This window comes from Megalops cyprinoides, chromosome 6, assembly GCF_013368585.1.
Source record: "Megalops cyprinoides isolate fMegCyp1 chromosome 6, fMegCyp1.pri, whole genome shotgun sequence".
NCBI classification, from domain to species: domain Eukaryota; kingdom Metazoa; phylum Chordata; class Actinopteri; order Elopiformes; family Megalopidae; genus Megalops; species Megalops cyprinoides.
The window spans coordinates 26,179,450-26,198,318 of record NC_050588.1 but is presented as its reverse complement, the minus strand read 5'-3'; the positions used below and the strand labels follow the sequence as shown (position 1 = coordinate 26,198,318).

General features: G+C 39.2%; 2 protein-coding genes across 6 annotated transcripts; both read left to right on the top strand.

Moving 5' to 3' along the window:
* Nucleotides 1-887: 887 nt before the first annotated feature.
* Nucleotides 888-12,052, top strand: sgk2a (serum/glucocorticoid regulated kinase 2a). Of its 3 annotated transcripts, none has more exons than XM_036531736.1 (14): nucleotides 888-1,026; nucleotides 2,912-2,975; nucleotides 3,243-3,303; nucleotides 3,689-3,741; nucleotides 5,198-5,255; nucleotides 5,493-5,576; nucleotides 6,444-6,575; nucleotides 7,367-7,479; nucleotides 8,245-8,281; nucleotides 8,523-8,609; nucleotides 8,683-8,778; nucleotides 9,241-9,396; nucleotides 10,347-10,436; nucleotides 10,539-12,052. In XM_036531736.1, exons 3-14 carry the CDS (start codon nucleotides 3,262-3,264, stop codon nucleotides 10,698-10,700), a joined length of 1,110 nt encoding a protein of 369 aa, XP_036387629.1. In that variant the 5' UTR covers nucleotides 888-1,026; nucleotides 2,912-2,975; nucleotides 3,243-3,261; the 3' UTR covers nucleotides 10,701-12,052. The 3 variants fall into 3 exon arrangements, with proteins under 3 accessions (XP_036387629.1, XP_036387628.1, XP_036387627.1); XM_036531735.1 differs by lacking the exon at nucleotides 888-1,026 and adding an exon at nucleotides 2,746-2,815; XM_036531734.1 differs by lacking the exons at nucleotides 888-1,026; nucleotides 3,243-3,303 and adding an exon at nucleotides 2,746-2,815.
* A 229-nt stretch (nucleotides 12,053-12,281) lies between these two features.
* On the top strand, nucleotides 12,282-18,811 carry ift52 (intraflagellar transport 52 homolog (Chlamydomonas)). Of its 3 annotated transcripts, none has more exons than XM_036531522.1 (14): nucleotides 12,282-12,533; nucleotides 13,227-13,356; nucleotides 13,461-13,548; nucleotides 14,245-14,374; nucleotides 14,539-14,614; nucleotides 14,848-14,919; nucleotides 15,258-15,384; nucleotides 15,542-15,625; nucleotides 15,747-15,815; nucleotides 15,926-16,080; nucleotides 16,277-16,364; nucleotides 17,433-17,541; nucleotides 18,008-18,153; nucleotides 18,504-18,811. In XM_036531522.1, exons 1-14 carry the CDS (start codon nucleotides 12,503-12,505, stop codon nucleotides 18,546-18,548), a joined length of 1,350 nt encoding a protein of 449 aa, XP_036387415.1. In that variant the 5' UTR covers nucleotides 12,282-12,502; the 3' UTR covers nucleotides 18,549-18,811. The 3 variants fall into 3 exon arrangements, with proteins under 3 accessions (XP_036387415.1, XP_036387416.1, XP_036387417.1); XM_036531523.1 differs by having other exon boundaries at nucleotides 12,482-12,533; nucleotides 13,212-13,356; XM_036531524.1 differs by having other exon boundaries at nucleotides 12,512-12,533; nucleotides 13,129-13,356.
* The last annotated feature ends 58 nt before the right edge of the window (nucleotides 18,812-18,869 follow it).

Sequence of the window (18,869 nt, the reverse complement as noted above, 5' to 3'; positions counted from 1 at the left end):
AGAGATCAAGATTAATACTTTTTAAGGACTTGATATTTGTGCATCCTCTGTTGATGAGCCTGAAGAGTGGAAATGTGCTAAATTAAGTTGGTCAATATATCTGTCAGACTCTCCGATAAAAGTTTTACCATCTCTGAGTTGAATCATTTAACATCAACATCAAGGGATTATTTAGCAGTCATAGTAAGACTGAAAATTAAACTACATAGTTCACTTTTTGGGGTTGACTGTTGTCAGTTATAATCAGTGTCTCTTCAAGCTGATTTGTCTGAATGGAGGACCACTGACTGCGGTTTACTGTCTATTGTGAGTGTAGGACATGGTCCTTGTTTTATGGAATTATCTGAATGTTCTTCTTTACAGTTTAAGTGGTTACAGTGACAATGACTACAGAAATGTTAGTGAAACATTCTAGTACTACTAGGTAGGGCTGCCCAGACTCTGTGGTTTCATACTTTGCCTGCTAGTGTTGATAAGCCTAACTACGGCTGAAATATAATATATCTTCAGTATAATATCAGAGGCAGGTTACATATTTAAGTAGGAAATAAAACAATTATCCCACTTTTATATGACTACTTTAAAATACAACAGTGGAATACTAAAGTACATCTATAATAACGGCACAATTCAGTAACTTGGCTTAGAAAGGTTGGCTGTATTGAATGATCAAGACGTTTCCTTTGCAGACCCTAATGTCTAGCTTCATTTGTGCAAAATGACAAATTGCCCAAAATGACAAATAACCACATACTGTGACTAAGATGAACTGCGCATGTACTGGGTTTTATTAAAGCAGTTTGTCGCGGCTCACATTGCTGACCTCCCACTGTAAATGATTGACTCGCTCATAAAACAGCAGCAACGCTTTCAGAAAGGTCTGACCTTTGCAAAGAACTTAGTATTAATGATGCGGAACAATAACATGTGATGGGACTGTAACTGTATTAATAACATAACTGGATCTCGTTTCAGTGCGAGTTGGAAAACAGCATTCTGCGTGTATTGATCAGATAATCAAAACAGGTGAGCGCATATGATGTGTTTCGTGCAACCTTTCTCGAGCATGCATTTAGAAGAATAGTTACAGTCTGAGCAAGTCGGTGTTTAGACTTTGACGTGTAGCCAAAAGTCCAGGCCATTTGCAATGACTAAACTAAGCTCGTTTTTTACAATGCATAAATTGCTCTGACTGGCATATTTTCTGAACTAGAGGTGAAGTACCCTTAATTGCATAAATATTTGTTCACTTAGCATGGTGAAAGTGGCGCAATTTTTGATATACTACCACCCTGCGTGTAAGCTTCGCCAATGACTAGTGAGAAGATAAATGATCTATTGAAACAGATAACCATCAATAGTGGCTGAAGTCGTCTGCTGGGCGCCAAGGCATCAATAAATACTGATTTGTTTTCCCACCACAGTTGCTGTCGCGCTTAAATTCCTTAGTGTTCGCGTAACACCTGTAGGTTCTCGAAAACAAAGCTGTGCGGGTGCTTGTTCTTCTGTTGGTCGCTTTAGTCAATGTCAATCAAGCGGTGTGCATGTAGACTACAAGACACAACACGAGAGAGAACACTCAAGGTTGTCAAGACACACAGGTTAACGCAAAGATGATTGGAAATCTATAACCGGTTCAAATGTGCGAACAGTCGATTCTCTCAGATAGGTTGAGTATGTATTTAGTTATTTAAAATGTAAAAATATGTGATGGAGATTGCTGTCAAATGCCTAAGATCCGGAAGTTGCCTATTTATTTACTGGTCAGATTCAACGAATGAATGTTTCTTCAGGCAAGGGGATACTGACGCAGGGCATCAGGTTACGCGCTTTTGCGAGTTATTGACTTAGGCGTGAAAGGTCTGTTATTCTTCGACCACCCATTTTCCAGCTTCCCAGCTGTAAGGTGAGTACGAGTTGTGTTTGTAAGTTATTTTACCAGACAGAAATTTAGTTTCTCTTTATTGATACGTAGCCTAATCGAAGAGGTGTTAGTGTAAAAGGCAGACAATGACTGTACTGTTCAGCTAAAGTCATGGTTCATGAACATATTTTGTAACAGGTGGGGCTTGCTGTTAAGAATTCTCAAAACATCGGGTATCTAGGGAAAAATCAACCTAGCAATGCTGTCTAGCGCTGTTAAGTCTAGATCCGTCCCTTTTCATAATTTCCGATTTTCAACTTTTTACCAAGTACCCAAGGCTACTATTATCAAGTGCCTCAAAACGCACGACATTGTTTAAAAGTTGTTTTACGTTAATTTGTTGTGTGAAAATGAAAGAGCTTAACGGAATCTTTGTGGGTTGGCCTCTAGCTAATAAAAGTCGGTAATAAATCTAGAAGTGCGCTTTTGAAAAAGATTAGACAGACGTCATGGAACATAGGTTGTGCTTACCTTGTACGCTGAAACTATCGGGGTAGTTCCAAGGAATGCCTTATCTCCCCAAAAGCCACAAAAGGTTCTCAGGTTTTACTAATGTAAAGCGATTATTCTGGCCATAAAAGTTTAGGGCACAGATGTATTATTTGGTTTATCTGCTGTGGAATACTTTGAAGACCACAAATCAGTGGAAATTGTGTAGTTGTGCTTAATAAATGACAGTGAATACATATGAACAGAGCAGAGGTAGAAAGTTGTTTTTTTGATTGTGAGAAATAGTTGCTGCTAAGTGCTGGTACATTAACTCTGTTTTACTCAACACAAAGCTTATCTGCAGGTGTAAACACTATCACCCTGGCAGACAGATTCTCTGAAGTCTTTGTACAGGTGTAGCTAATGCCTGTCAAATGAAGTCATGACTAAAATGGGTTTACAGTGAGTAAATTTGTAAACCTTGTGGTTGTACCATTTATATCACTTGCATGATTATTTTTGTTTCAAATTATTTGATGACTGATGTTATTCTTGTAGAGTCCATAAAGAAAGGAACCTTCACAGAGTTTTTACTGAAGTCAAAGGGACCATAATGCAAAGGGTAAGTCTTTGTAAGGCTGCAATGATGCACATTTTTTGCAAGTGCAAGCACTGCAAATTTTACGATATGAACTTATGTCCTTCAGATGACAATCTTAGTTTTCAAAATGTACTTTCCATGCCTCTGAACTTAATTAACCAGCACATCCAGTTTTGCAGGTACCTCTGTAAGGATATACCTGTAGCAAGCATTTTCATATGAAGGTTTGATTATGGGATGCTCAGCTAATTGTAAAATGCAGAACTGTTTTTGTTTTGTTTAACACAGCACTGAAGCACTTTCTCTTATGAGCGTGGAACAGAGCAGAAACATGGATCATTGTAATCAAGTGGGTTTGGATTGCTTTCTTTTTTATTATAGCATTTTGAAAGGATTTGAGAAATTCAGTCTGCACCAACCAGCTCTCTGTTTGGGTCTTTGATATCCCATTGTACAGTGATGAGTATACATGGTTATTTTGTCAGGGAATTTTATGATCTGAATTTGTACCCTGCTCTTCTGGGCATGGACTTGAATTGAGTGATAGGCAGTGTTGGCTTCTGTGGTATTTGTTCCTTGTTCCCAGTGAAGGATATGATATGTGTTTTGAGTGAATCAAAAGGAGATATCCCTGAAACTCTAACGGCAGAACTACAAGCAAATACCGAGACTGAAATGGTGTCTTGCTTAGATTGTTCTGCTTAGTAATATTGTTTTCTTTTCTTGCTCTCCAGCTTCGATCGTCCTCCTCTAGCGATGTCAACCTTGGTCCCTCAGACAACCCTCAGTGAGTGCTCAGATTACACACAGTCAGCTGACCGCAGCAAGACACTGTGAAAGTGCAGACTTTCTGTGCATTGGCTGGCCAATGCGATGATCATGAATTCCACTCCTGGGGGATTTCATGATGATTGTATTGATGCAGCTTTTTTTTGGTTGGTTAAGAGTAGTTGTAAATATAAACATACCAATGACACTGGCTGTTTGCTCATCTTGATAAATTCATATTGCATGGTCAGATAATTTTAACTGACCTTGAGTTATTTTTTCTCTAAAGCCTTTATACCAGACCTTTGGAAGAAATTTCTACTCCTGAATTATGTTATTGTTTCCTCATTTTTGTTCGTATCTACTGGCAAATGTTGGAAATTATTTTGCTTGTCTGTGTATGAGCAGCTTAGAACTTTGAAAAAAGAGATGGCTTTGGAGTAATTACCTTATTCTGTATCCTAAGCAACTGCTGAAAAGTGGAAATTTTGAAGTAGGAAGTGCATGGTGTTGAGTGTTTGCACATCTGCAACATGCCCCTAATTTTCTCTAAAAGCCTCCCTTTCCTGACCCTCTCATGTTGTTGTTATTCCCCTTTGATAGGGGTTGTCAGTCATGCACACACAGCAAACACACTTCTCATGGAAAAGGGGGCCGCTACCACCCCAGCCTGGAATCAGTCTGTGTAGTAAGGGCAAGAGGGAAAGAACAAATAAATACCTGGCTCTGTTGAGATATTCTCTGTGATGCACCACCTGCAAGGAAAGCAAACATTGAAGGAACATTCATTCTCAGAGGAAACATCACAACAATATTATTATTGTTATCAACATTAGTAGGATGTCCATAGAAAAAAAACTGCAATTCACTGTTGGACTGGTGAAAGCTTGCCTACCCTTGAGGTGTTTCTTTGCACTGAATTCCATACAAAGAGAATTGTTCCAACCAATATCCAATGCAAATTAAAGGTAGTCTGATGTCTAACTTGACTTTGTATAAAACAGTAGTAGTTAATTGAAACTAATTACAATCATGTGAAGGATAGGAAGGACATGTCTTCCTATTTTTATGGGCCTTCGTATGCCTGACCTTTGACACAGAAGATGTTTACTGAAATGCAAACATGCAAACTTCATTCAAGTTGAAAGCTTCTTGTGGAAACGACACAATTTAAGCAAAAGGAAAATGCACGGATCATCACTTTCTGTGACCTGCTAGTGAGTAATATAGCATTGCCTCTTTAGAGATGAACAAATGGACATCACTGAGCCAACCAGCACTCACAACAAATGTAAATTGTGAATATGTCTTCTTTCATCAGGTAGAATATTTAAGGAGCCTTTAGCAGACATGCTTGTGTAATACTAGTCTTACATTTGTGGTGGTACTTTCTTTGATCACTAAACACACCCAAAATGAGATTTAATTTTTTTACTTTTTGATTTTTTGTGGATTTGTCCCATTTTGCCTTTTAGTGCCAGGCCAACAGATTTTGATTTCCTAGCTGTGATTGGAAAAGGAACCTTTGGGAAGGTAGGATTGTTTGTGCAACCACTAATAGATTGACTGACAGTATTTTAGAACTTTCATGTTTCCGTATAAGTAATTATGATAAAATCAATGAATGCGAACCATTTCATGTTAATAAAATAAGTAGTACAGTAGTTTTATATTTTTATTTTTTGAATGTTTGACATCAATCACTCACTTAATCACTGATGAAGATATGATAAGAAAATAGCATAATGAAAAGTCATCCATCTCTCTCAGGTGCTTCTTGCAAAAAGGAAATGTGATGGCACATTCTATGCTGTGAAAGTTTTGCAGAAAAAGATCATACTGAAGAAAAAAGAGGTTTGTTGACATGTTTTTTCTACTTTTCCTATTCCAAACTCATGTCATTTTCAAATGTTATTGATTTTTCTTCCCTTAAAGATGAGATCAACTGTAAAGGAGATATAAAGTGCTAAAATGCACAGTTTCAGCACCTATTTTAAGACTAGTGTGAGTATTAGAGACTGCATAGAGAAAAATAAACCAATTGCTACAGCGACATTCCTCCCCCTGAGATAAGATCTAATCTAATATTGAGTGCATTATGTTCTTTGTACTCTGTAGGCCTGACTACACAACATGTCTTAATTAGACTGTTTCTGTTGATTATTTTCCATCTCTTCTGTCTTCATAATCACTGCTATTGTCATCTGTAGAATAATAATACACAAATTAGACATATTCCAGACAGGGCAATAGTTGGTATAGCAGTAAAGGAATAGTTCTCAACACTGGGAGGTAGCAAGTTAAATTACAAAGGGAGGGTCTGCTGTGGTTGTATCTTTGAGCATGATACTTAACATTTTTACAAATGTAAAAAAGGAAATCTACTATCTATATAGCCAATAAGTAATATTTTAGTAACATGTTTATACCTTTTGGTTTCTTTACCAATTATGAAACAAGAAAGAACACTCTTTATTCTACATCAGGGTCATTTAATTTGAGGTGAGATGACAGGATTTTAAGTGTGGCTATTTGTTCTTAAATGAGGACAGGTAGAATACAGGGTCACAAAAGGAGATTTGTTCATCTTTACATTTCTTTTATACTCTTTAAATTGGAGCTAATGTCTAATCTTTTGGTCAGTATACTTGGTGCAGTACATTTGAAGTAATGCTTACACCTCCCTGTGACATGTTGTTTGTGTTATACATTGTCTTCCAGCAAAAAAATATCATGGCAGAGAGGAATGTGTTGCTCAAGAGCTTGAAGCACCCCTTCCTGGTGGGGCTCCACTACTCTTTCCAGACCCCAGAGAAGCTCTACTTTGTCCTTGACTATGTCAATGGAGGAGAGGTATTGCATGGAGGGGTGGGGCCAGAGAAAATAACACACCACATGTCTGCTATTAACTGCATTTGCTCTCTCTGTAGTACCCTTACACTTGTATGTAATGCATAGTGCTGACTCCTTTGAGTATATGCAGCCAAGTGAATCACTGAATGTTTACAAGCACAGCATGTGAGATAGCCTTGCTTGTCCAGTTTTGGAATGTCTGCATGAGGTTAGGGTGGTGGCAAGGTGACTGGTCAAGGTGGTGGCTGAACTGGGGGTGGTTAGGGATCTTCAAATGCTTCTCTTCCTTCTCTTGCATCTCTCCAGTGGGAAAACTGGGCAGGGTACTGCATGACTGCATTGTTTCCAACATACTGTTTATGAAAAAGCCATTAGCCAATGTCAGATATGCTCATTTAATGCCTGTGTACCAAGATAAGTCTTTAACTTTGGACTAAAAAGAATTTGGGCCATACTGCATTTGCATAAGGTGAAATAAAAAGGCCAAGTGTGTTATGATGCTATAACTGAATTTTACAAAAAAGGATTGCTGCCAGGATTTGTTTTGGGTTTGTTATCTGAGTTAACCAACAAAGGGTTGGTTAACTCAGAAACCAATTAAGGAATGTGTTGTGAGAATGATTTGATTGGAGTTAAAGAAACGCAGTCTTTTTCAATAGTGGTGACATAGTCATTTTTACTTTCAGTGGATTTGCAAATAATCCAACTTTTATATATAGTCATTTAAATAACAGGCTTTTGAAAGTCACGTCAGTCTTTGGCCTCTTTCTCATTCTGTTCTCTCTCACCAGTTGTTCTTCCACCTGCAAAGGGAGCGCTGTTTCCCAGAGCCACGTGCCCGCTTCTACACTGCTGAGGTCGCCAGTGCCATTGGTTATCTACACTCCCTTAACATTGTTTACAGGTTGGTAAGGTTATAACTCTGGATTTGAAATTGAAATCTCCCAACATCACATGATCACGTCACCTTCATCATGTTTAGTGTCTTTCTTCCTTGAACTCAGAAATGCATACAAAACTTCACAGAGTAATTCCATTACTCCATTCTTGCTAGTTATTTTTCAAATTGAGTAAGTGTTTGTCTGTAGACTTTTTGTTTCTTTTCTGAGAAAGACAACAGAAGCAATCTAGCTCTGTATTACAGGTCAAATATATAGTGAATTATTTCAACTATATTTTCACTTGTGAACATTTTTTTGCCCTTTAACTTACAGACCATCATACATAACTATTTTTATGGTTTATTGCTAAGTACCACAAGCTAGCTAGTTACTGTGGTTATTCCTGATGAATATAAGTCATAAATAAATGTGTAAATGTGTATTCCAACCTTTGATTTCATTTTTGATATAGCCTAGGAATACCTTCCTGTCTAGTCAGCTATTTTTAATTTGAGAATGTTAAATGATGAGGATAATCAGAATGAGAAGAACAATCACAGTAACATGATTTATGTATTCTAAATGATACCTCTGTCTTTTCCCATCAATCCTTGAAATCGAGGATTGAGAATACTTTCAACAGCAATACATTTTCATCACTTCTGATAGTTACCCACATATATTTGGGAGTATTAGTTTACATATATGGAAAAAATGTAATTCATCCAGATTAAAGATCTTCTGTCTACTCCCCATGTTCACTCTGAACCATATGTGATTTATTTCAGAGATCTGAAACCTGAGAACATCCTTTTAGATTCAGTGGTAAGTGTCTGCTAGTTTTATAATTTCATTTTATCCTTTACATCCACTAATATGAACAGCCATTGATACGCTTTCTTGGGTGATTTGACAATTTTTGTATCTATATTCTTAAAAACTTATCTGGGATTAAACATGCTGTTGAATTCATGCTCCTGTGAATGGAGGATGTGAATATGTTTTTGCAAGATTAAGAACAGATTGATCGATAGCATTCCCTTGTTGGGTTGGTGTTATGCTCCAGGGCCACGTGGTGCTGACTGACTTCGGGCTATGTAAGGAAGGGATAGAGCCAGAATCCACCACCTCAACTTTCTGTGGGACACCAGAGGTAAGCATCATCTTTCAGCGCTCAACATTCTATGTCTATCTCAGTGTCAGTATTGACTCCCCTCTTCCCACAGTACTTGGCTCCAGAGGTGCTGAAAAAGCAGCCATATGATCGCACTGTAGACTGGTGGTGCTTGGGAGTCGTGCTCTATGAGATGCTGTATGGACTGGTAAGTCTGGCTGTTCCTTACCCCTGAATACTGAACTGGCATCAATGGCAGGAAATTTATTTCTCTATCTTATATGCTTGCTTAATTTTATTGTGCAAGATTAGAATAAGTGGACGCCTGAGAGTTAGCCTGCTTAATATAAACTATAACCTTTCCATCAACTACAAAAACATTCTTGTGGTGGGTCCTCCATACTAATGATATGAGAGTGAGGCTTCAGAATGGGTGGAGCTATGATGCATTATCTGTAACTCACTTGTCTTTTGCTTCATCCTGTTTTCTACAATGGAGAACAAAGTATTTTTGGTTCATGCAAGTCTTTGATCGGCAGCATATGGTAGCTCCGCACATTATGGGTGTCATGAAGCCTCGCTCCACCATTACTACTCCACTGCCCCCTGGCTTGGCAAGGAGCTTGTCTGCTCTATTGCAATGACTCATCCCATACTTGTGCCCCAACAGCCACCCTTCTACAGCCGGGATGTGTCTGAGATGTATGACAGTATCCTGCACAAACCCCTTAGCCTGCCCGGGGGCAAAAGCCCAGCAGCCTGTGAGCTGCTGAGGGGGCTGCTGCAGAAAGACCCCCACCGCCGCCTCGGAGCCATTGCTGACTTTGTGAGTATCTACAGATTACATACAGGTTATGCCGCACACACACACACACACACACACACACACACACACACACACACACAGGTCACTCCATTTGCTTTGTATGTGGTTTATATGAATTTCGAAATGCTTCTTAGTCTCAGATTTGCTGCACCCACTCCATATGGTGAACCTGAAAAAAAGTGTTTCATGCTCTTTTGAGAGGTACACTTGTTAATAATGGTACAATTTATTTATACTATACCTTTTCAACCATGTTCAAAAACTATATTACATTTGGTAAGAAAATAAGACAAGACAACAAATTTAAAAGTGAAATAAGTCAATAGAATAAAATTATATGACCAGAGAGTATAATTAGTACATGAGAAATCACAGTGGGATACATACATAAACTGGACAAATATGCTGTGTAAAATGAAATGAAGTTAAAAAGACATTACAGAGCATTACAGGCATGATTTGTAAAAATCCACTGTTCAAGAGAATTCAATGTTGTATGGAAAGGTATATTTGCCCATGGAGTGCAGTTATGCTGTTGTGATGACCAGCAGGCCAGAATCCAGAAGCCATATATTTCAGGGCCAGAAAAGCCCAATTACTACGCTACTTTTACTTTCTCCACCAGATAAGGACAAGCCCATAACCTCAAATGGGAATGTGAGGGGTCGATAAGTTGTGCATTAGATTTTTTGAAACCAGGTCCTCTAAATTTATCATAGTGACCTGAGAGAAGTCGGTACTTAAGAAAGTTGATAATTTGTGTTGTGAAACTATTAGTGGAGATAACCTAACTGATGATTGAAATGTTTTTGCAGATTACTTGTATTTTACAATTGAACTGTTTCAAAAAATATTTAATTGATTAATAGATGCAGGCAGGGTAAATAAACTAGTTATGCTCCTTAGTGATTTGTTGATTTTTTTTTATTTTATTTTTTTTTTTTTTACAGCTGGAGGTTAAAAACCAACCTTTTTTTTCTTCCATAAACTGGGATGACTTGTACCACAAAAGAATCACCCCTCCATATAACCCCAATGTGGTGAGTGAGGGCTCCTTTTCGTGGTGAACATGTAATATTGCTACATGCTCTTTGATTGTTTGACAATGAAATCCTGTCTGTAACCTACATTTCACCCTCCAGAAAGGCCCGGCGGACACACAGAACATTGATCCAGAGTTCACCAGGGAGGTGGTTTCCAGTTCTGTGGGATGCACACCAGAGCTCACCTCCAGCCTTGCTGCCAGCAGCTCCAATGCCTTCATGGGCTTCTCCTATGTCCAAAGCGATGACAACTTCCTCTAGAATCACCTAGCAGTCACAAGCCACTTGCTTCAGGTCCATCCTTGTTCATGGACAGACTGGACAGGAGGCCACACTGGCCCTGTTTCTCAAGATGGAGTGAAAACATCATGGTGGTGGATCTAGCTTTTCAACACTCTTCTACATTTGCCAACTTGTAAAAAGCAAATTGAGCATCACAATTTGTTTAAATTTTCCCACTTCTCTCATTATGGTTTTGTTCAACATGAGGTACATCTTATCCTATGAATGTTGGAATAATAACAACAATAATTATGAATTATGAATATTTGAATTCTGTGAATATTGTTTGAAATATAAGGGATATTGAAACATGTAAGAAACATTGAAACAGTGTATGGATATTTTTGTTTAGCCTGATGTCTAAGCATTTAGCTGACATGTTTCTCCTTAATGAGATACCACTGGTTTCCTATTTTCACTGAATGCTATTTTCTGCTTTCCTCAGCACCTTATGGCATGATAAGCCAGTGAATGTTGTAAAGCTGCTACATGCAGGAAATGACCCCGGGAAAATGGAATGTTCTGTATACCTAATAGATGCCTGTGAATTATGAGTATGGGGTCAGAAATTTATGGCTTTGAAAATGCAAGTGAGCCACACCTCAGAAATGTAAATGTACAAAGGTATAGAGGGAGTTAAGAGGAAATTGAGTGTGAGAAAGATGTCCACATCTCTGGAACATTCCTGGTTATAAGTAGCACTGACCTCTTTTTAACACCAGAGTGTAAACACTATACAGTTGTGAAAGCTTGATCAGTATATTACCATTTCCTTTTAGCACTTACTGTACTGATTGTATGGAGGACTTACCTGGCATCGATCTGGTTAAAACTGCCTGGGTTGATGATCTTTTGTACATAAATTAGCTGATTACTTTAAAAAAATGATTCATGCAAGACTTTTAAGATACTGAGTTATATTTTCTTTAACTATGTGTTACATGCACACATATGGTAAAAGCAATTCCAAGAGTATTGCAAGTGCATGTGTTTGAGACTATAAGCATATGTAAAGAAGATTGTAAGGTAGCCACCACTCATTGGGTTGTGTATATCAGTGCTCACAATAGAACATGCATTAATAGTTAATCATTGCAAAAAATTATTGACTTCCTCTTTATAGCCAGTCTCCAAGGACACAACCATGCAGGAGTGAATTTCAGAAAGTTCAAGCTTATGTATGTATGCTGGGCACATGTAAATATGCATCCTAGTATGCAATATGTTTAATGAAACCATTCTGTATTTTAACAAAGAAAAAATAAATAGTAATCATGCAGTTATTGAGTTGAAGCTACTGCTATGAACCCAGTCTTTTGTCTGAGACAAGACCGAGGCCAATAAATTTGTAGGATAAAGATTTTACATCATGGTAACATTAATCAGTCTGGGTGCAGCTTCATGTAATTACTCGGGTTGCCAGCCTGATTTCAAGATCTCAAGCCAAAAAATCCATACTCAAGTTCACTTTAGGAAAAGCCAAAACATAAAGAGAGAACAAACTGCAGATAGACTTCGTACAAACTAATCAATAAGGAACACAAACATGTCTGCTGAAGAACGAGTTCCTCTTGGTATTGTGGACCGCAATGGAAGTTTTTTTACTCAAAAAGACTCAATTCTAGTAGGCATTTCAACCACAAATCAGTGGCATTTCGGCTACTGTGGCGAAAAAAATCAAAACTGCTAACCCTGTTCCTGAGTTTGCCTGTTGTTATGTTGTAAGCGCCCCTGGTTACCGTTGTGCCTGTTGTTCCTACCCACAATGCACCGCAAAGACGATGGATTTCGAGGACGGTGTCAAATTGAGGGGTAAGGAGAAAATACCACTAGCTTCCTTGCTTACTGGTTTTCATATAGAAAAGTTTCATTTGTTTGCTAGCTGAGCGACTAGTTAAGCGTGTGTAGTGAGAGCAAACTAGCTAAGAAAGGAAGTGTGTAGGTATGTGCCACCTAACTTGCTAGCTAGGTACAGCGTTGTTCTCGCTTAGCAAGATAGCAGACTATATCCCTTGAAATTAATAAATGGCTAGGCAACTCTGCTAGCTGGTGTTATTGCCTCTGTTAGCTACCTAGCTGGCTATTCAACGATACTTAGTGGTCCTGACTGATTGGAAATAATCAGCTGTCTGGCACCAAATAGTTTTGATAAATACGTTAGTGAATTTAAAAGTTTCTACTCAGCTTCGATTGTTCGCTCGATAACTACCGACAAAGCTAACGTTAACTAGGAATGAATGTGTTGTGCGTTAGCCAGTCAGTTTGTTTATTGTTAATAGGTGTACAGTACAACGGGTAGCGAGTTACCTAAATTGATGAGAAGGCATGCTAGCAAGGGTTTAGGACTAAATAGCGATTACGTTAGCTACCTTCTTTTTCAACAAAACGTAATTGTGTGTTTAACTAGCTAGTTCCACCACAACAGGTATGCAGTCTCAAAATGTGGCTAGCTGTAGCTAGAAGCAGCTAACAGTCACTTTGGCGTTGAAGATCTGTAACTAACAGGTGATCACAGCATGGAGAAAGAGCAGCGCAACATCGTAGCAATCAATGCCTCCAAAAGAGAGCTGTTCACAGCCAACAGTGGCTACAAGTCCCTCCAGAAGAGACTCAGGACACAGTGGAAAATTCAGAGGTAAACTGACATTCACCTGTAATAAATTGCTATTAAATGACTGTATGTCACTGATGACATAATAGCAGCACAGTAACTCACCGAAATTCCATCTTTCACCTCAGCATTAAAGAGGAACTTTCCATGGAGAAACTAAATGGTGTCAAGCTTTGGATCACGGCAGGACCCAGGGAAAAATTTACTGCTGGTGAGGTGAGCATCTAATGGGGAAATGACCTGCCTACTAAGAAAATGGCAAGTTTAATGTGTTTGGTGGGTTGTTTATTTGCTCTTTTGTTGAAACTCCTTTATCACCAATGTTTATGTTGCATTTGGGAGATCAGCATTTTTTCTCTGTGAGTCAGGGACTTGTGAGTTCTGAGCATTGAACCACTGAAACAAGTCAGTAGTCTTCCCAAGCAACATGAGGGCTATAAGTTGTCAATATTTTGGGCTATATTATTCAAGTGAAATGTGAATGGAAAAACCTGGAACAAATATGAGTTGTAAAAATGATTTCAATAATATAAGTTGAGTTCCACAACAGAGTCCATGAATTAGAAAACAAAGGGATATGCTCCACTTGTATGTGTGGTCACCAATACAGGAGGTGCAAAAGACACTGACATTGGTTGGCATGGGCTTGTCATCTCTTGGGAAGGAAATGGCAGTACCAAAGCAAAGCAATTCCAGTCGTTCTTGGCTTTCCTTAAAGCAGTTGAAAATATCATGTAGATTATGTATCAGTTGCAAGCTTCCATTCGGTACACTAATCTGCTTCTAGTAAGAACAGGAATGGTACAATCTGCTCTGCGTTGGGAATGATACATCCATTCCTGACCTCTTGTCTCCTCTTCTCTGTCTGCCATATCTTCTGTCTACTGTGTGTTTGGGCTTGGTGTTGTTCAGTTGGAGGTGCTGAAGCAATATCTGGATGGAGGAGGAGATATCCTGGTGATGCTAGGGGAAGGAGGGGAGATGAAGTATGACACCAACATCAACTTCCTCCTTGAGGAGTTTGGGATCATGGTCAACAGTGGTAATTTCAACGTGCACTCACACCCTTGGCCTCCATTTCCTCATGTTTGAGGATTTTCACATCCGGATTATCAACAATGAGAGTATCATCCTGTCCCGTGCCTGACTGTTTATAGACACAGACCCAGTGTTTACTTCTCTTACTTTTTCCACCTGTTGTAACAGACGCTGTGGTGAGGAATGTTTACTACAAATATTTCCACCCAAAAGAAGCACTTGTGTCCAATGGTGTATTAAACAGGTTAGTTTGGACAGTTCTTCTGTCCTGACAATTTCTTGGATTGTTTCATATTTGAGACCATTATTACATGAGAAAAACATTGAACATGTCACAGATTCTAATTCTTAACATAACTTCTAATTTAATGTACTCCTAAATGACCATTGTGTGCATGTCTGTTGAACATTAAGTGTGAATGAACCACTCGAATCATGACAAGTTTTTTTTTTTTTTTTTTTTAACCCATCATTTAGAGAGATCAGTCGTGCTGCAGGAAAAGTAGTGACAGGGGTCATTGAGGATGAAAGCACTGGGAACAATGCACAGTAAGTGTCTCTCTCATTTCTTTTCTTTAAGTGTGTGTGTGTGTGTGTGTGTGTGTGTGTGTTTGAATTTCCTTAACTGTCAACAAGCTTAAATTTGTTCATCCGTGAAAAGGGAAGACCGGAGATTCATGTGTAACCACATACAGAGAACAAAAACAACAAACAAAACACACAGGCCTTTCAACCTTGTAGTCGCTTTAAGGTTAGAATATTTTAAAATAAAACAAGCTTGATACTACACGCTGATATTATAAGTGTCCAAACGAATCTTCACAAATCGTCTGATGGTTTTTTTTGATGGATGTGAGTCCTCTGTTACCTTCTGTGTACTTGCACAGGGCTTTGACCTTTGTGTACCCGTATGGAGCAACGCTAAGCGTGATCAAACCTGCAGTGGCTGTTCTGTCCACTGGCTCTGTGTGCTTCCCGCTCAACCGACCCGTTCTCGCCTTTTATCAGGTCAAGGTGAGCAGGGCACCACACCTCACGTTTCCTTTGTACAAACTGTACAGCAGATTGTTTCCTGTCTGTAGTCATCTGTCTTACTGCACTATTATTATAAAAATACCTGCATCTTGACACACGTGATGCCACTTCATAGAGGCTCTTGTCTGTACTACAGGAGGGGGGACGGTTGGCCGTGCTGGGTTCCTGCCACATGTTCAGTGACCAGTACCTGGACAAAGAGGAGAACAGTAAAATAATGGTGAGCTTCTCCAGCACTAACAGCCAGCACTTTTCTTTCAGTGTTGCTTTGACATAACTACTTTTGGTGTAACTACAGTGCTTCAGATTCACAGGAGTGTCAACCTTTTTCTGTTTTGTAGGATGTTGTCTTTCAGTGGCTTATGACAGACAATATTCATCTGAACCAGATAGATGCTGAGGACCCAGAGGTGAGAGGCTATAGGTTTATAAAAAGCTCTTTTTTTCCACTGTAGAGCAACTCTTAGACTACAGTCATTATGAAGAGTCTGATGGTGACAGTGTTGTGTGCTGTTGGCAGATTACAGACTACACCATGCTACCAGATACAGGGTGTCTCTCGGAGCGACTAAGAGTATGTTTGCAGGAGAGGGATGAGAATCCTCGAGACTTTACATCTCTCTTTGACACATCCCTCCTTAAGCTGTCCACTGACTCGCTGCCTCGGGTCATCAGGTGTGTACCATCCTGCTGTCCCCTTTGACTGGCTGATAAGGGGGGCATAACATGCTTCCCCTTATAGGTATGGCTGTATGCTGCCTCTCTATGTTAGTTATATCTGCATTCTTATCAAAGTAAGGTTGTTATAGCTAAAGGTGTTTGATCCTTACCGAATCCTGTAGTGAAACGCACATTTTGCTCTCTCCTGCAGCTCCTATAAACAGCTGAATGTCAAGCATGAACCTCTCCAGCTGATCCAGCCGCAGTTTGAGACACCTCTGCCCACTCTGCAGCCTGCAGTGAGTGGCACACAAACATATCACTCACACAGATACATAAATCCACTATTGATGCATGAATTGATTAGGGATGCATCGATTTATGGGCTGTACATCGGTATTGGCTGATATTTGCCTTGTTGACTGCCATCGGCCTATCAGCAAATAAAATGACATTCACCAATGGCAGTGACCGATGTTTATCTGTTGTGTCGCATCAATTTTGCGCTGGCTAAATATTATGTTGGTTATATGCAGTCTGAGTCGGACAACAGTAGCCTACCTAGCTGCAGATTCGGAGAAGATCCAATAGGTGGTACTATAATGAGCCTTATTCACATGGCGGCCATTTTGCTCTTACGTCACGCTCAGGGTGGGAGCAGGGTAACTCTTCAGTCAGCATCTATGGCAAAGTGGACCAAAAGTTTGATATGTGTCTGTATCTAGCTTTTGAAGAAATAAAACAGAAATAGCCAGATGGGTCTGCAAAGATCCCCAAAAAAATTCAAAAGAGATACAGTTGCTGGATTTAAAGTTATATCCACTAATGAATGAATGACCTGGTGCACTTAATGCTAGCTAGTTAGCTAACTTACGTTAAGTTGCTAGCTAGCTGGCAAACGGTACTTAAGATCAGAAGTCAATACCTTGGCTTGCAGTACAAATGTTAAAATTAACTATTTGTTCGTAAGAGACATAATGAAGCTGTATTGGTTTGATAGCTAGCAAAGTGCTTGAAAGTCAAATTAGCTAGCTAGCTAGCTCCTTGCACATTCAGCTGAAAAGTACAAATACCACCTTACAAAGACAAATCTAGCTAGCTAGCTACAATACAAACAAAACAAACGTAACTAGCTAGTTACTATCACATTCCGCTGACAAATACAAATATCACCAAACAAACACATAGCTAGCTAGCTACAATAAAAACAATATAGAAAGCTAGATAGCTTGCTAGCTAATTTGGTTTTCATGCACTTTGCTCAGCCTCTCCTTTATGCAGTGGGCCTTCCACTGGGGTTAAGGAGAAATGGCTTCTTTATATTCCAAGGAATGCTTAACTATGTGTTCACTGGTCTTTTTGACCAGGTCTTTCAGCCGGCCTTCAGGGACCTGCCCCCTCCTACACTTGACCTTTTTGATCTTGACGAGACCTTCTCCTCGGAGAAAGTACGATTGGCACAGCTCTCGAACAAATGTGAGTCCACATTGATTTTCAGCACCATGTGTTAACTGACTGCACAATGCTTTTCTGTACTGTTTGTTATTAGTACCTGAAACTGAAATGAGAGTATCATTGTATTAAAATTGCAGCATTTAATTCCACAAGTGGCACATTTAATGCTTCAGTTAGAAACAGATCCAAAGGAAAGGACCTGCACTACCACAAGCACTAGAGTAATTCAAATTGTATTTAAGGGGAAATTTAATATTTAGTTTTTAGGAAAGGCAAACACCACAAATGCAGACCACTAAGACTTGAGCTGTATCTGTTCTGTGGACATGTACTTCAAATAAGCTCTTTTTCATTTTTTAAGAGTGAAAGGGGAAAGGGTGCATTCTGTCACAGTCACAGTGAAGAACCCAGATTTCAACTCTTTCCCCACAAACAGCTCTTGCTAATCAACATGCTCTGCTCCATGCCTTTGACTCTGTCCACTCAGGCACAGATGACGATTTGGAGTTCTACGTGCGTAAGTGTGGGGACATCTTGGGGGTGACTGGAAAGCTGGATAAAGATCAGAGAAATGCAAAACACATACTGGAGCACATCTTTTTCCAAGTTGTGGAGTTCAAGAAACTCAATCAGGTGAGAAGTGTGTGAGGACAAACCCTTTAGCCATCTCCTAGTAATTCAATAAAATGCTTAATAAATGTTTTTTGTGCACAACAGGCCATTTGTATCAATAGTTATGGCAAGCTACAGGTTCTTAAGTAAATTATTTCAACTGCCATGGTGACGCTTTGGCTTTTCATTCCAGTGCTGAGCCCACAGTGCTGGAGTTAATTTTCCAGATAGCCTGTGTTAAACCATTTACATTACCCCATGGAACAACATGTGTCAGCACAGCAAACTCTGATCCCAATTAAAATAGTCTTTTGTATGGTTACTGACAAGCAGTTGTTCTTTGACCGTTCACACTTCTTTTTATCCCTCAGGAGCATGACATTGATACAACAGAAGCAGGATTTTCTCCATTCTGAAGGATGCAAAGGAAACCACTTTCCATTCCAGTAGAAAGATTGACAGGGATTTATAAGTGATTATTTCTGTTATGCACATAAACCATGAGTACGTCGTTTCCTTCCATACCCAAAAATGGAGAGCTATTACTCTGGAATCTTGTCTCACATTGGGTATATGTCCAAAGACAATTCAATATTTATATTTTGTACTTCCTTTGCATTTAACCCATTCTAATCATTTTCCTTTACACCTTGAATAGTCTTCTGTATCCAATTCTCAACATGCCTTCTCAATAGTTGGGAATTCATGTCAGTCATTTAGCTGACACCCTTTTACTT

Excerpts from the sequence above, each read along its gene's own strand:
- sgk2a (XM_036531734.1), top strand. The coding sequence starts at position 2,796 with ATGACTAAAATGGGTTTACA. Across the intron at positions 2,816-2,911 it reads ATGACTAAAATGGGTTTACA|AGTCCATAAAGAAAGGAACC; the intron begins GTGAGTAAATTT and ends TTATTCTTGTAG. Across the intron at positions 9,397-10,346 it reads TCGGAGCCATTGCTGACTTT|CTGGAGGTTAAAAACCAACC; the intron begins GTGAGTATCTAC and ends TTTTTTTTACAG.
- ift52 (XM_036531522.1), top strand. The coding sequence starts at position 12,503 with ATGGATTTCGAGGACGGTGTCAAATTGAGGG. Across the intron at positions 12,534-13,226 it reads GGACGGTGTCAAATTGAGGG|GTGATCACAGCATGGAGAAA; the intron begins GTAAGGAGAAAA and ends TGTAACTAACAG. Across the intron at positions 16,081-16,276 it reads TCGCTGCCTCGGGTCATCAG|CTCCTATAAACAGCTGAATG; the intron begins GTGTGTACCATC and ends TCTCTCCTGCAG.